This window comes from Chiloscyllium plagiosum, unplaced genomic scaffold, assembly GCF_037043375.1.
Source record: "Chiloscyllium plagiosum isolate Xiang-an unplaced genomic scaffold, Cpla_swu_hap1 HiC_scaffold_28, whole genome shotgun sequence".
Classification (NCBI taxonomy): Eukaryota; Metazoa; Chordata; class Chondrichthyes; order Orectolobiformes; family Hemiscylliidae; genus Chiloscyllium; species Chiloscyllium plagiosum.
In genome coordinates this window covers 13,140,341-13,155,557 of record NW_028270166.1, presented here as the reverse complement: position 1 = coordinate 13,155,557, position 15,217 = coordinate 13,140,341, and the positions used below count along the sequence as shown (strand labels likewise).

The 15,217-nt window shown below is 42.7% G+C and overlaps 1 protein-coding gene across 1 annotated transcript in view; it reads right to left on the bottom strand.

Moving 5' to 3' along the window:
* LOC122565403 (calcium/calmodulin-dependent protein kinase type IV-like) overlaps nt 1–15,217 on the bottom strand; it is a 151,295-nt gene that overhangs the window by 73,583 nt on the left and 62,495 nt on the right. Inside the window, exon 3 of the mRNA XM_043721352.2 lies at nt 10,709–10,771. Coding sequence (XP_043577287.1) covers nt 10,709–10,771 — 63 coding nt within the window. The remainder of the gene's footprint in view (nt 1–10,708; nt 10,772–15,217) is intronic.

Sequence of the window (15,217 nt, the reverse complement as noted above, 5' to 3'; positions counted from 1 at the left end):
CGGTCAGTAAACCTCATGGAAGTTTCCGTCTCACAATTGATTATACAGCCCTAAACAAGGTCACTCCTAAATTACACCCTATAATCATCAGTTCATCCACAATCATAAATGGGCTGTCCCCCACCCACAAAATCTTTATTGGATATCGTGAATGGATTCTGGTCTATCCCCCTCCACCATGACTCCCAAGATAAGTTTGCATTTACCATCAGGAATATACAGTATACCTGGACCAGTCTTCCCCAGGGATTCCATAACAGTCCAGCCATCTTTCACCGTGTAATGAGTGAGGTACTCAGGGAGATCGACCTGCCCCACAGCAGTGCGATACGCCAATATGTCAATGACATCCTCCTAGCTTCTGAATCCAAACCAAGACATCAGGAGGTGCTAAACTTAGTCCTGAAGCACTTGCAGGACAGAGGGTCAAAAGCCAGCCCAAAGAAAGCTCAACTTGAGAAAACTAGAGTCCTTTACTTGGGACATTTAATTTCCCAAGGCATGAAAGAAATGCCTGCAGACAGGAAGACAGCTATACAACAGATGCCACGGCCTGTGACAGTCCGTGCTGTGAGAAAGGTCTTGGGCTTGTTTAATTACTGTAGGAATTTTATCCCTGAGTTTGCCAAAGTTGTCAAGCCCATACAATCATTGGTAAAAGGGGGGAAACCTGCAACGGACCATGTTGACTGGGGATCGGAGCAAGACAACTCCTATACAAAACTGAAAGCTGAATTAATCTCAGCACAGGGACTGGGATTACCACATGCTAGTAAAGGCTTCCATGTTAACTGCAACGAAGACGGAGGTTTTTACTCAGCTGTAGTAACCCAGCTCCATGGCAATAAACAGCGACCTATAGGGTACTACTCTACTGCTGAGGGTTCCATAGTGAACCGCTTGCCCAGATGTATAGCCACTTTAGACTGTGCCGTGTGGGCTGTGAAGGTCAGTGAGCCTATTGTGATGACAGGGAATACAGTCTTGCACACCAAACACACCCTCGTAGAAATTTTAAAAACGGGAAAATTATGCACGGTTTCTTTCCACACTGTAAGTAATCTAATCTAACATGAGAACGGCAAAATGGGAGGCTGTTCTTTTGCCACCAAACAAATCCATTACCATTGTCGGAGATACCTGGGAAAACCCAGTGGAAGAGATGTTAGGCGATGGTAAACCACGTGTGTGGGAATGTGGATGATGAAGTAGAGGCAAGTGGGGTAAAGGATGCACCATGGAGGAACCAGACCATATTCATGGGATTATGTAGACGGTTTGCCATGAATGGGACAGGCAGCAGTGAACACGGAACTACGAGCTGTCCGAACAGGGAGAATAGATGGAGGCCCCCACCCCCGGCTCTGTCCCTCACAAGCACCACAGGTGAAGGAACGCACACAGGGTCTATTTGTTTTAAATGTAATCGCACGTCAGGGTGGAATGCCAGAACCAGCAAATGTTCCTAATCCTTGCTCCTTACCCTGTCCGGCTGCTGATAATTCCTTTCTGGAAGTATTCTGAACCTTGAGGCTGTCAACATGACTATAGGTGAAAGGTTCAAAACCATTTGAACCGCAATTCAGACTGATTACCTGAGGACTTACAATGGTACTTATTTTGTTGTGGTCTCAAGGCCTACCCTTGGCTCCCTCCAGATTGGTTCGGATCTTGCTACCTTGCTTACGTGGTCCCTTTTGTTTGCCATTAGCGTTCCCTCTGCCTTCATCCCAACCTACTTCGATCCAAACGGTCCATCACTGAGCGATTCTTTATGATCACCTTCCCCACCTATGGAACTGCTAAGGCTGCTAGGGAACTGTTCAATATGGCCTTGACCTTGGAAAGGCTGGCTAATGAGACTACCGATGGCTTTGCAGCTGTCAGCACGGCCAGCTCCGAGGTATCGGCTGAGGTTATTGCCACCTGTACTGTTGCATTGCAAATCCGTTTGGCCCTTGACTATTTGCTAGCAGCACCATGTGGCACCTATGTTGTTAGTGGCCCCGAGTGCTGCACATACATTCCAGATGCCTCGGACAATATAACTAACCGAGTAGATCACATCTGCTTGGAGGCTGATAAGATCCAGCAGGAAGGGAAACAGTTTCATGATTATAATCCCCCAGGGTGGCTAGGATGGCTAGAATCTTCGGGTTCGTACCTTTTGTATGCCTTCATCATGTTCATTGTTATTGTCATCGCTTGTTGCGTTGTTATGGCTATCCTTAACCCATGTTGTAATGTTTTGACAGCGAGAATTATGCCCAATACTAGCCTCCACATTGAGTTGCCTGGGAGTTACCCTCTTTTTGACTCCACTGAAGAATACTGGATGTAGGTGGTCTGTTCGTCATGCTGCTGCATGTCTTGGACTACAAGGGGGAACTGAAAACAGAAACTAACTAAAGAAGAAATACTTGTCGAACACAACATTGTGGTACGCTGTTCCTGGAAACAGCGATCTCTGCACGCATGTGCACAACACAGTGGTGTGCCTCATTGCAGGAAGAATGTAGATGTTTCAGAGAGGGTGCAGCAGAGATTTGTCAGACTGCTGCCTGGATTGGAGGTCTTGCCTTATGAAGAGAGGTTGAGTGAGCTAGGGCTTTTCACACAGGAGAGAAGATGGAAGAGAGGCAACTTGATAGAGGTGTACAAAGTAATGAGTGGCATAGATAGAGTAGGTAGCCAGAGACTTTTCCCCAGGGCAGAAATGGCTGTCACGAGGTGTCATGATTTTAAGATGAATGGAGGAATGTATAGGGGAGATGTCAGAGGAAGGTCGTTTATATAGCGAATGGCAGGAGTGTGGAATGCAGTGCCAGTGGTGGTAGTAGAGTCAGAGACATTAAGGACATTTAAGCAACTGCTGGACAAGCACATGGACGGCAGTAAATTGAGAGGTGTATAGGTTAGGTTGATCTTTGGTTAAGGGCTCAGCACAACATCATGGGTCAAAGGGCTGGTACTGTGCTGTACTGTTCTAAGTTCTATGTTCTAAATGCCCTTCCATCAAGAGATCTGACACCTGGCCTGGCCCGTTGCCTAGCGCCAAATGCAATATGGCCTCCCCCCAGTTGGCCTATCTACATATTGAGACAGGAATCCTTCCTGGACACACCTGACAAAATCAGCTCCATTCAGACCATCTACACTAAAGGGGTTCCAATCAATATTGGGGAAGTTGAAGTCGCCCATAATACCAATTCTATTACATCTGTACCTTTCCAAGATATGCTGTACAATCTGTTCTTCCACCTCTCTGATGCTACCCGGGGATCTATAGAAAATACCCAATGCGGATACTTCTCCTTTCCTGTTACTGACTCTCACCCATACTGACTCAGTAGACAAATCCTCTCAACAACCTCCCTTTCTGCAGCTGTGTTGCACTCTCTAATTAACAATGTTACTCCCCCATCATCATTTAACCTCCTCCCTGTTCTTTTTAAAGTGTATAATCCCTGGAACATCCAGCAACCATTCCTGTCCCTGTGAAATTCATGTCTCCATGATGGCTATAACATCATAGTTCCAAGTACTGATCCCTGTAACCACGCATTTGCCAAGCCAAGTTCTTCCAGTATTCCATGTGATCTCACCTTGTTAACCAGTCTATCATGTAGAACTTTGTTGAAAGCTTTACTGATGTCCATATAGATCATGTCCACTGCAGTGCCTTTGTCTATCCTCCTTGTTACTTCAAAAACCTCAATCACATTAGTGAGACACGATTTCCCACACACAAAGCCATGTTGACTATCCGTAATCAGTCCTTGCCTTTCCAAATACATGTAAATCTTGTCCCTTGGGATTCCCTCCAACAACTTGCCCACCACTTATGTCAGGCTCAACAGTCTGTAGTTTCTTGGTTTTTCATTACCACCTTTCTTAAATAGTGGCACCACGTTAGCCAACCTCCTGTCTTCCAGCACTCACCTGTGGTTGTCGATGTTCTTCCAATATTTTCACTAAGAAAAAAGATGCCATTTATGTGTATAGTTTGGACATTGCTGCATCTTTTGTGAGGTTCAATTTTGATTAATAGAAATGAGGCTAACATTTACCAATTAAGATTGCCAATACGAAGGAACCCTTGATCCATTCTACCTAATTTCCAATCCAGTGTCCTTTAACTCCCCATAACCACGCATTTCCCATAGCCAATCCACCTAACCTGCAAATCTTTGGACTGTGGGAGAAACCAGAGCACCTGGTAAAAACCCACACAAATAGGGAGAGAATGTGCAAATGCCACACAGTCACCCGAGACAAGGCTGGAATGCACTGTAAGTGCTAACCACTGAGCCACTGTGCTGCCCTACTCAGCTCATCTTCTAGTTACACTAAAAGTCTCCATCACACAGGCTTCTGTGGAAATATTCCTAGTTTGTGTTGTATTTCTAGTCCTTGATGAACTATGCCATCTATCTTGCCTCTATCTCTTCCTCTATCTGGACTGCAACAATTTGACTTCATCCCAGCTATTAATAGGATTTTAAAAAAATGGCTCCTGATCTCTTTCTGGGATCATGTTCTCTCCCAGACCCACTAAGTTTACATTGCACTTTCTTGCCTTCCATTTTTGTGTGTCATATTTCCAATCTAGGAACCTAACTTCTTGCTCCTAATCCTACGTACCTATCTTACTTTTACATTGTCCAGTGGTCTTCCAAGCTCTAATAATAATCACATTTCTGGAGGGACCAGCCCATCCTGGAAAGCATTTGACTTTAGTACACACTTTTGAGACCAACGGCCTCATATTGTCCATTAGGACTAATCCGTCTATCATCAGACAACGGTCATTGAAGCAGTTTGATCCTCATAGCTATGTAGCATTTGGGTACGAGGTGTACCTGGCTCCTTGTTATTGTCTATCATTCCTTCAGAATTTGTAAATTTGTTACCATACCAAGCAACCTTCAAGTGTGTACCTGCACCCCATGTTGTCCCATTATTACTTTTCCATCTTTACCAATATCCCCGCTAGAGTTTCTCCATTCTTCAAGCCTCTCTCTCCCTCTTATACTAAACCACATTTCTCCAAGTGAGATTTCCGGTTATCTTAATCTTCAGGTTCACCAAATTCTGAGAGTTTGGCTTCAAGTGAAAGCCTTTCTTTCTGCATGTAGTGCATTCAAGTGTTGCAAAGTACACTCAATTCTAGTTTTTCCCAAGCTGGGAACTGATTACATTCCTGAGGGAACCTTAAGTTTCCCTCCAAAAACTAATTGATGTTGACTATATGCACAAAGCTGTTCCAAGGTTCTACACATGTCAATTGGCATTGACATGCCAATGTGTTAGCATGGTGTCCTCCATTTTCTCTTGTCTCATGAATGATCCCCTTTGCACGATGAATAATGCTTTTCTAGTTTTTTGTGTTTCTGACATTTGTTCCACAAGCGCATGTTTATCTGCGAATTTAACTTATGTCAAAAGTAGAAATCTGTGCAGACCTTGATACTTGACACACTAACTTAAACGCTAGCAGAGTTTGGGGAATTTACAGGTGTAATTTCAGCAGTTTTACATATAATCAACTGAATTCCATTATGTATCTTCACATGTTATCCTTTTAACTTTATCAAAATCTAACCATGTCTCATAAGCAGTCAATGAATTATCTTTATGATAAATTTTATACATGAAAACTAATAACGTGTTCAAATGATTGTGTTGAAATCATAGAGTTGCCATTCCAAAAATACTTTGTTTCTTCAGCTTCTGTATGGTAAGGAACATGCTAAGGTCATATCTTGTTTCCAGTTTGGTAAAGAAGAAACCCAGCCACCAAACAGGACTACTTGTAAGCCAACCAGCATGATAAAAGGCTGAATTCCAGAAGTCAGGTGAAAGTGACAGCTCTTGACATCAAGGCCACATTTGACTGAGTGTGGCATTAAGGAGCCCTAGCAGAACTGAAAGTAATGGGGCAAATGCTCCACAGGCTGGAGTAATGCTTAGCACGTAGGTCAATGGTTGTGTTTGTTGGAGGTCACTCACCTCAGCTCCAGGCCACCTCTGCAGGAGTTCCTGAGGTAGTGCCCTCGGCCCAACCATCTTCAGCAGCTTCATCAATGACCTCTCCATCATAAGGTCAGAAGTGGGGATGTTCGTCAATGATTGCACAGCATTCAGCATTCACCTCAGATACTGAAGCAGTCAGTGTTGAAATGCAATAAGATTTGGACAATATCATGCTTGGGCTGACGAGTAGCAAGTAACATTTGCACTGCACAAATGCCAGGCAATGACCATCTCCAATAAGTGATTGATTGATTTATTGACAGTGTTCCGAAGTACAGTGAAAAGCTTTGTTTATGAGCGGTACAAGCAAATCATAGTAAGCAAAGATGTACCAATCAACAAGACTTAGACAGAGGCAAATAGATTACATTGCACAGGCTGTGCGCTAGACTAAATCAGCATTAGCAAGATTAGCATTATTTGAGGCTACAGAGTCCATTCATCAGTCTAATAATGGCTGGGAAGAAGCTGGTGCATGTGTTCAGGCTTCTATACCTTCTGCCTGACAGAAGAGGTTGTAGGAGATCATTACCAGGCTGTGCTGGGTCTTTGATGATATTGACAGCCTTTCCGTGGCAGCGAGCTGTGTAAATGGTCACCACGGATGGAAGGTTGGCTTCTATGATGGTCAGGTCTGTGCAAACCACCTCCTGCAGTTTCTTACAGCCCTGGGCAGAGCAGTTGCCATACCAGGCCATCATGCACCCGGACTGTATACTCTCAATGGTGCATCTGTATAAGTTGGTGAGGGTCCTTATGGACATGCTGAATTTCCTGAGTCGCCTGAGGAAGAAGAGGTGTTGTTGTGCCTTCTTGATCTTCGCATCTACGTGGGAAGTCCAGGACAGATTGTCCGTTATCGTCACCCTGAGGAACTTGATACTATCCACCCTCTCTACCTCAGATGTAGATGGGGGTGTATTCTCCACCTTTCTTTCTGAAGTCAATGATCAGTTCTTTAGTTTTGCCAACACTGAGAAAGAGATTGTTATCTTTGCATCAGATCACCAAGTCCTCTACCTCCCTTGTGTACTTTGAATTGTCAATGGGAGATATCTATCTCACAGTAGTTAGCTCCCTGTCTATAGCATATGAACTGTAGCGGTTCAAGAAGGCAGCTCACTACCACCTATTCAAGGGCAACTAGAGATGGGCAATACATCCTGGCCTGTCAGTGGTGCCCAAACACCATAAGCGAATAAAAAAACTCCAGACTTCTGGAGTCTGGAAGACTAAGAAGTAATCTCATTGAGACACACATGTTTCTGAAGGGGTTTTGTAGGGTAGATGTAGGGAGATGGTTTCTGCTGGTTAGGCGATATAAAACACAGGGTCCCAGTCTCAGGATAACAGGCCAATCATACTGGAATGCGATTAGGAAACAATTCTTTTCTCAAAGGTTGAAGCCTTTGGAATTCTCCTCAGAAGATGGTTATGGATATCCATTGTTGAATACATTTAAGCTGAGATAGATGGATTTTGGCTCTCTTGGCTGAACAAGGGATACTGAGAACAGTCAGGAAGATGGAGTTGAAGCCCAAGATCAGCCATTATTGTACTGAATGATGGAGTAGACTTGATCACTCCTGCTTCTATTTATTCTGTTTCACACGCCTTACTTAGGTAGCCATTCTAGGGGCAGCGGTCTCATTTGGGAGCCAGTCCAGCAACCCAAGAAAAATGGAGAGAGGTGCCAGTTCCTGATGCTACTGGATATTGTTTAATTTTTAAAATTAAAGATCAAAACTAGACATGTCTCCTCCGGTGACCTTATAGAGGTTTATAAAGTCATGAGGTGTATAGATAGGGTTAATTTTTCCCTATTTTCTGTAATAGGAATATTTTTCCTAGGCTGGGGAGTTTCAAATGAGAGGACAGAGATTTAAAAAAGAGAGGGGCAAATTTTCTACATAGAGGATGGTTCACATGTGGAATGAACTTCTCAGGTCGTGGTGGATGTGGGCACAATTACAAAGTTTAAAACACACTTGGATAAGTAAATGAATGTGAAAGATTTGGAGGGATATGGGCCAGGAGGAGGCAGATGGGTCTAGTTTAGTTTGGGATTATGTTCTGCATCAACTGGCTGGACCGTAAAAGGGCCTGTTTTCATGCTGTATGACTATGACTCACACTACTCTCACACTCGATGCCCTATCCATACCAATTCTTTTTGCCTACACCACTGAACCCACCAGATGACTATATCTCCTTCATGCCAACCTATGCCTGTGTAGCCACCACCATAATCGCCGTGCCAACCTCTGCCCATTTTCCCATATTCCATGATCCTTCATATCCTCTATGCCCATCCTTCATTGTCCTTTGCATCCCATGTCAGGTATATCTACCTTCTATGGTGCCTCACACTCCCTATCCTCTCTGTCATCTCCATAGGCTCTTAGCATCTCCCAAAGTCAACTCATCAACCTCATCTTTTGCCTTTCTTTTTCCATGTCGATTCACCTAGCATCAACCATGAACATGTTGACAGAAAAGGTTGTGTTTTATTGTTTGCTTATATGCTTGTCTGCTGACAACTTCACAACTGAGAAAGAAACATTAATTGATAACAAAACACTAATACATTAAAATTCCTTCGACAAATCATTTATATAATCAAACAGTTAATCAAATTGCTCATTCATAGTCACCTCATTGTAAAAATAGTAGTTTTGGAAATCATTCTTGTGGCAGGATATTACAGTGATGTTTTGTGTATATTTATCTTATTATTGTTATTACACAATTCTGGAGCAGGCGTAACTTGAACTCTGACCTCCTGGCTCAGAGATAGGGACACTACCACTGCATCACAAGATGCCCTTCTTTAAGTGACTTTGAACCTGAGCCTCTTGGTCCAGAGATAGGACACAATTATTGAAAGTGGCTTCTGTAAACAAGAACATTGGAAACACCTGTTCCTCTAATATCTACACATATTTTGGGATAATATTTCAACAGCTGTGGCAGTTTCTTGACAACTTTGATCATTCCAATCATCATCTGAACCATTAGTAATGTGATGATTAGATTAGATTAGATTAGATTACAGTGTGGAAACAGGCCCTTCGGCCCAACAAGTCCACACCGACCCGCCGAAGCGCAACCCACCCATACCCCTACATTTACCCCTTACCTAACACTACGGGCAATTTAGCATGGCCGATTCACCTGACCTGCACATCTTTGGACTGTGGGAGGAAATCGGAGCACCCGGAGGAAACCCACGCAGACACGGGGAGAACGTGCAAACTCCACACAGTCAGTCGCCTGAGTCGGGAATTGAACCCGGGTCTCAGGCGCTGTGAGGCAGCAGTGCTAACCACTGCTAACCAGTGCTAACCACTGTGCCACCATGGAAGGGATCATTGACTATGTTGTCAAGTGACAATTGCTCAGTGATAATTTGCTTAGTAGTGTGACTTTGGATTCCATGCAGGCCACTCAGCTGTTGACCATGTTACATCCTTGGTCCAAGCATGGACAAAAGAGCTGACCTTTAGCCCTTGGCCTCCAGGCAACATTTGACTGAGTATGACACCAAGGAACACTAACAGAACTGGAATAAATGAAGCATTACTGCAGGAGTTCTTCAAGTTAGTATTTTAGGCTGCTTTATTGATTATCATCCCTCCATCTTAAGGTCAGAAACAGGGCTTCACATAACATTCAGCTCCATTTGTGACTCCTTGGATATGAATGCAGCCTGTGTCCATTTGCAGCAAGACCAGGTAACATCCAGTCTTAGACTAATAAGTGCTAAGTAATATTTGCACAAAACATAAGCAGTTTTCTCATAACAGAATTCGGACACATGCACCTCTTCAGTGTTAAGCATATCTGGAACTACAGATAAAGTACTGCTATCAAGGGCCAAATCTACTGAAGATTCTGTTTATGGGAGACTGAGTTGGAAAGACTGAGATTGCACATGGTGAGGAGTGTTGTGTGTGTTTGTAACTATGTTACCTACATATTTGTTGTATCAATTATATAAAGTGATATTGACCTTTGTATTCAAAATAATCTTTGATTGTTTAAATGATATTATTTTAGTTGCTTTGTTACAGCAAATGTTTGAAGAATTGAAATTTTGATGATGGGTTTCTTTCCATTTGCATCGTGGGATTTATTCCTTTTAAAAATTATCAGAATCAATGGGGATTCTAACATTAAACACCTACATATGTGCTTGAAGCAAAACTGGTTTCATAGCAATCAACAGTATACCCATACCAGAAATATTGAGACTAATTATAGAAGCTGTTGCTGATTACCATCTTCGCTGAAACTTTCCAACTGTCTTGCACTGATAGATAAATTGAGAAAAGGATTAATCACAGGCTAGAATCATTTTCAATTAAACAACAAATCTGGGGTTTGAGATGGTTCCATTGACTTGAGAGGTATCTGAGATTTTCTGACTAAACCCTTGCAGAATCTACAATGCAGAAACAGGCCATTTGACTGAATAAGTCTATGAGTATACAGAATCCATTTATTCCCTCTCACTGAAAATACTGAATGCTGATGCTTTAAAAGGTCAAAATTGGATTAACATCAGTTTAAACATCAGGAACTGACTTTAAATAGTCAACATTACAGAAATTGAAGGAAACATACATTTGAATTCTCCGTTCAATAAATGTTCAATAAATGACACACTTACAATGTTTGGATGAGAAAGTCGTAACAAAACTCCAATTTCAGTCCTTGCAATCTTCTTATCAATCTGTAATAAAATTGAGGATTTTTAATTACATTAAAATGGTTCTAAGGTTTCAATAAAATATCTTATGTTGCCTCAATGAATTTATTACTTTAGAAGATGAGTCACACAGAGTTTGAAGGTCTCAATTTCTAAGCTAAAATTGTTGGTCATAATGATATTCAGTTCAGTATCCATTGATTAGAAAATGAAAAATTGGATAATGCCTTACATCTTTTGGTACAAAAGTGGCTCTCTTAGAAATTGAAGCATTGGCTGTTTGCAAGCAATTAATGAATACAGCTTGGATGAGGGAGTTACAAGTGTCTGAGTCCTCTTGGTCCATGCCCCAGCAAGAGACCAATACTTTCAGGAAAGGATGGAACTTGGTAGAAAAAGGACAATTGAAACAACATTTTAAACTCTTATACAAAAATGTTAAGGAGGGGGTTTATGGTGGTCAAATTGGCAGAGGGTGGGGTACAATGATGATGAGAATTCGCATTCCTGGAGGCAGACATGATCCATTTCCACAGAGGTGCACAGCAGAACCACATCCGCCTCCTAGTTGGCCAATTTTTGGCCTGCCATCCAATTTGGACTGTGTACAGGCTCTCCATGTTGCAAGCCTTATGAGAAGGCCAGCAGCTCTGGAACTTGAGCAGTACCATTGCGAAAGGTGGTTGTTGCTGAGGCAGGCTGGAAGACATGAGGTCATTTAGAGAGTCATACGACGTGGAAACAGATCCTTCGGTCCAGCTAGTTCATATAATCCCAAACCAGTTTCACCTGCCTATGGGCCATATCCCTCCAAACATTTCTCATTCATTATCTTGCTACTATTGCTAGACTAAGCTAATATTCTGGGGATCCAGGTTCAAATCCTGCCACAGCAGATGGTGGGATTTGAATTCATTGAAGAATCTGGAATTAAAGGGTCTAATGGTGATCATGAAGCCATTGTTGATCATCAGGAAAAACCCATCTGGCTCATTAATGTCCTTTAGAGAAGGAAATCTGCCATCTTTACCTGGTCTGGTCTACATGAGAGTCCAGATCCCTAGCAATGTGGTTAAATATCCACACCACATGAATAAATTAAAATAACTTATTTAAATGTCTTTTAAACACTGAAACTGTATCCATATCTAATTCAATGCAATTTTAAAATTTATATTTTAAAAAATACTGTTGACTTGGCTGGTGAAAGGAAAAATACCAACAAAGGTTGTTTTAGGGCCGTGAGGCAGAATTTGCTGCCAGCCAGCTCCTCCCTGAGCTTTACACTCTGATGCCATTTCCCTCCCTAACCCCTGGGAAGCCATCTCAATGCAGCTGGCAGACACTCTGGCTACTGGAAAATGGTGGTTAATTCGACTGTTAGTGATTCAAAAACAGAAATTGCTGGTAAAGTTCAGCAAGTTCAGAGGAAGGTACACTGGACCAAAAGGTTAATTCTGGCATGATGGCTCAGTGGTTAGCATTGCTACCTCACAGCGCCAGGGACCCGCGTTCAATTCCCAGTTTGGATGACTGTGTGTGTGGAGTTTGCACATTCTCCCTGTGTCTGCGTGAGTTTCCTCCAGGTGCTCTGGTTTCCTCCCACAGTCCAAAGGTGTGCACGTTAGGTGAATTGGCCATGCTAAATTGGCCACAGTGTTAGGTGCGTTAGTCAGAGGTAAATATAGGGTAGGGGAATGGGTCCGGGTGGATTACTCTTCGGAGGGTCAGTGAAGGGCCTGTTTCCATACTGTAGGGAATCTAATCTAATCTGATTTCTCTCCACAGGTGCTGCCAGACCTGCTGAGCTTTGCCAGCAATTTCTGTTCTTGTTTCTGATTTATAGCATCTGCAGTTCTTTCGTGAATTATTTGATTAGTTATTCAAATTGCCTGTTGAAATAATTGCACAGAGGTAGGGTCCCATCACCAAGTCACCCTTTATTTACTAGCGCGCAGTACACCAGCTGTGACCAGCCAGCTCAGAATCAATCCTCTTCTGAGGAGATTCTATATTTTGTCGTGTGTGTGCAGGTGTCGGACACAGTGAAAAGCAACAAGTGTGTAAACCTTTATTTATATTCCAGCACCAGGAAGAAAGAAAACACCCGAGTGGCCAGCGACAAGCAGTGCCCTTCACATCAAAGGGCAATACTGCATGATCAAACAGGGAAGAGGAGCGCAGGGATTAAATCAAAATAGAGTTGGAGGGGGAAATAATACACTCCACTCCCTGCGGTGCCCACCTTTCCCTGAAAATCTCAAGGGGTTTTGGTAGACACAGCGTACTTCTTCTCCAGGGACACCCTGGAGATAACCACGGAACAGGGGCAGGCAATCGGTCCTAAAGACCCCCTCCATGGCCCACTGCCTGGACCTGTTTATGGCCAGTTTGGCCAGGCCCAGGAGCAGACTAACGAGGAGATCCTCTGACCTACCCTCCCCCCTCTGCACCAGGTGCCCAAACATCAGGAGTGTTAGACTGAAGTGCAACCAAAAACAGAGAAGTTTTTTTTAGAAAATCAAAAAGGGAGAGCAAGCGCCCACACCCAATATATACATGGTCCACTGACTCCACAGCAGCACAGAACAAGCAGTTGGGCTGGGAGTCTGTGAACAACTGCAATCTGCGGTTGCAGGGGACTACTGCGTGCAGCACCCTCCACCTCAGATCCCTGAGAGAAAGGGGGAGGACTTCTGTGTAGCGACCTCTCCACTGGGGATCCCCATCGCTCGGTGGCAAATGGGCACGTCAAGGCGACTGAGGAGATTCTAATCTCCTGGTTATTTTGGTCAGCCAAGGCTTTCCTGATTGGAATTATTAACTTGGACCAATCAAGGACACTGTAGTTAATGAGGTCAACCTAGTACCAATCACTACACCTGTCCACCACCAACCTGACACTCGTCTGTGCCGGCAGTCAAACTGCTGCTGGGAAACAACCTCAGCACCATTGTGTCAGGGAACTTTCCTGACAATTTACTGGTTAATCTTCCTCCCAGTTTATGGTTCTAGGGTCATTAGAATTACCACCTTTGTCTACAAGGATTTGGACAAGATGCTTTCAACGTTAATGTTTTAAATTTCATGTTACTGGGTTCAGAATTTTTCTGGTGGCAATGAGCATTACCTTATTTATTTGGAAATGCAGGCCTGAAAAATCTTTGGGAAAACCAGGTATCCAGATCAGCTTTTCCCTCCACGCATGTTATTTTATGTAAAATAATTATGTGAGAGATGCAATTTAAGAATACTTTTAGCAGTAACTAAAAATAGACAGCACTGTCAAAACATGTAACCATACTAAATGATCATATAAATGTGTAATAGTTAGACTAACACTTGAAATTGCAAAAGCAAAAAGAATGATAAAAGAAAATATCAGTATTTTGGCAATTTAATCAGCTGAAAACTATGGAGACCTCTTCAATGAAGCAAAGTGGACAGCAGCAGAAAGGTAGGTGGATTTAGGCCTGGTTGGATGACACATGTCACACAGTTGTTGCTACAGCAGTTATCAGAGAGTAGGTGGTCAGGATAGATCAGAGTGGCATACCATGACTGTATGCCTCCTGGCAGTAATAGCTCCAAGCAGCAGTTGTAGTTCATGTCACTCATTTGAATTTATCAACAGAGGTTTTTGGTTTGAAAATGTACTTCAGCTTTTTATACATCACTTTTAAAAATCCATGGCATAGAATGCAAATGACTTGTCAATCAGCTTTACTTTTGGTAACTGTTGTCTGCAGAATTTTGCCAAGGCTGATATACTGCACAGACAAGCTGTTATCATATCTATGGAATGGTGTCTTCACACTTGACTTTGTGGCATAAGAGGAGGAATAACAAGTATTTAATCAAACTATGATGTTTGATTGGTAACCTACGTTTAAATGTTTTGCTTTTACAGGTACATAAAATTTGTATGAACTCACTCAAAACACAATCTGACATGGCTAATTCCCACTCACTTACAGCATACAAATAGTAATTTGGCAATAATTAGAGAACTAGAATCAGCATAAAGCCATTGGACTTTTAAAGAAAATCTTTCCCCAAATTTTCATGTTCTGCACAATTTATTTAGTACGTAATAGTGGATTAACATGAAAATCCCAAAATTTTGAAACCGGTCGTGTGGAGGTGAGGAATATGTGTGATAATTGTGATACCAACATTTTGGCTGACTGTCACCAACTACTGGGACTGGATGCTTAGAAAATCTAGATAATGAACAAGATTTCCTTTTCAGCTCATGATAATATTCCATGGAAAACAAATTTTAGCATTCAAATATTATTTCAGCACAGCCAATACTCCAAGTTGACAACTTTTGGATTTTAAGTCAAAACGCGTGGTGCTGGAGAAGCACAGCTGGTCAGGCAGCATCCGAGAATCAGGAGAGTCAACGTTTTGAACATGAGCTCTTCGTCAGGAATGTGTGGGTGGCCCAAAGGGGTTGAGAGATAA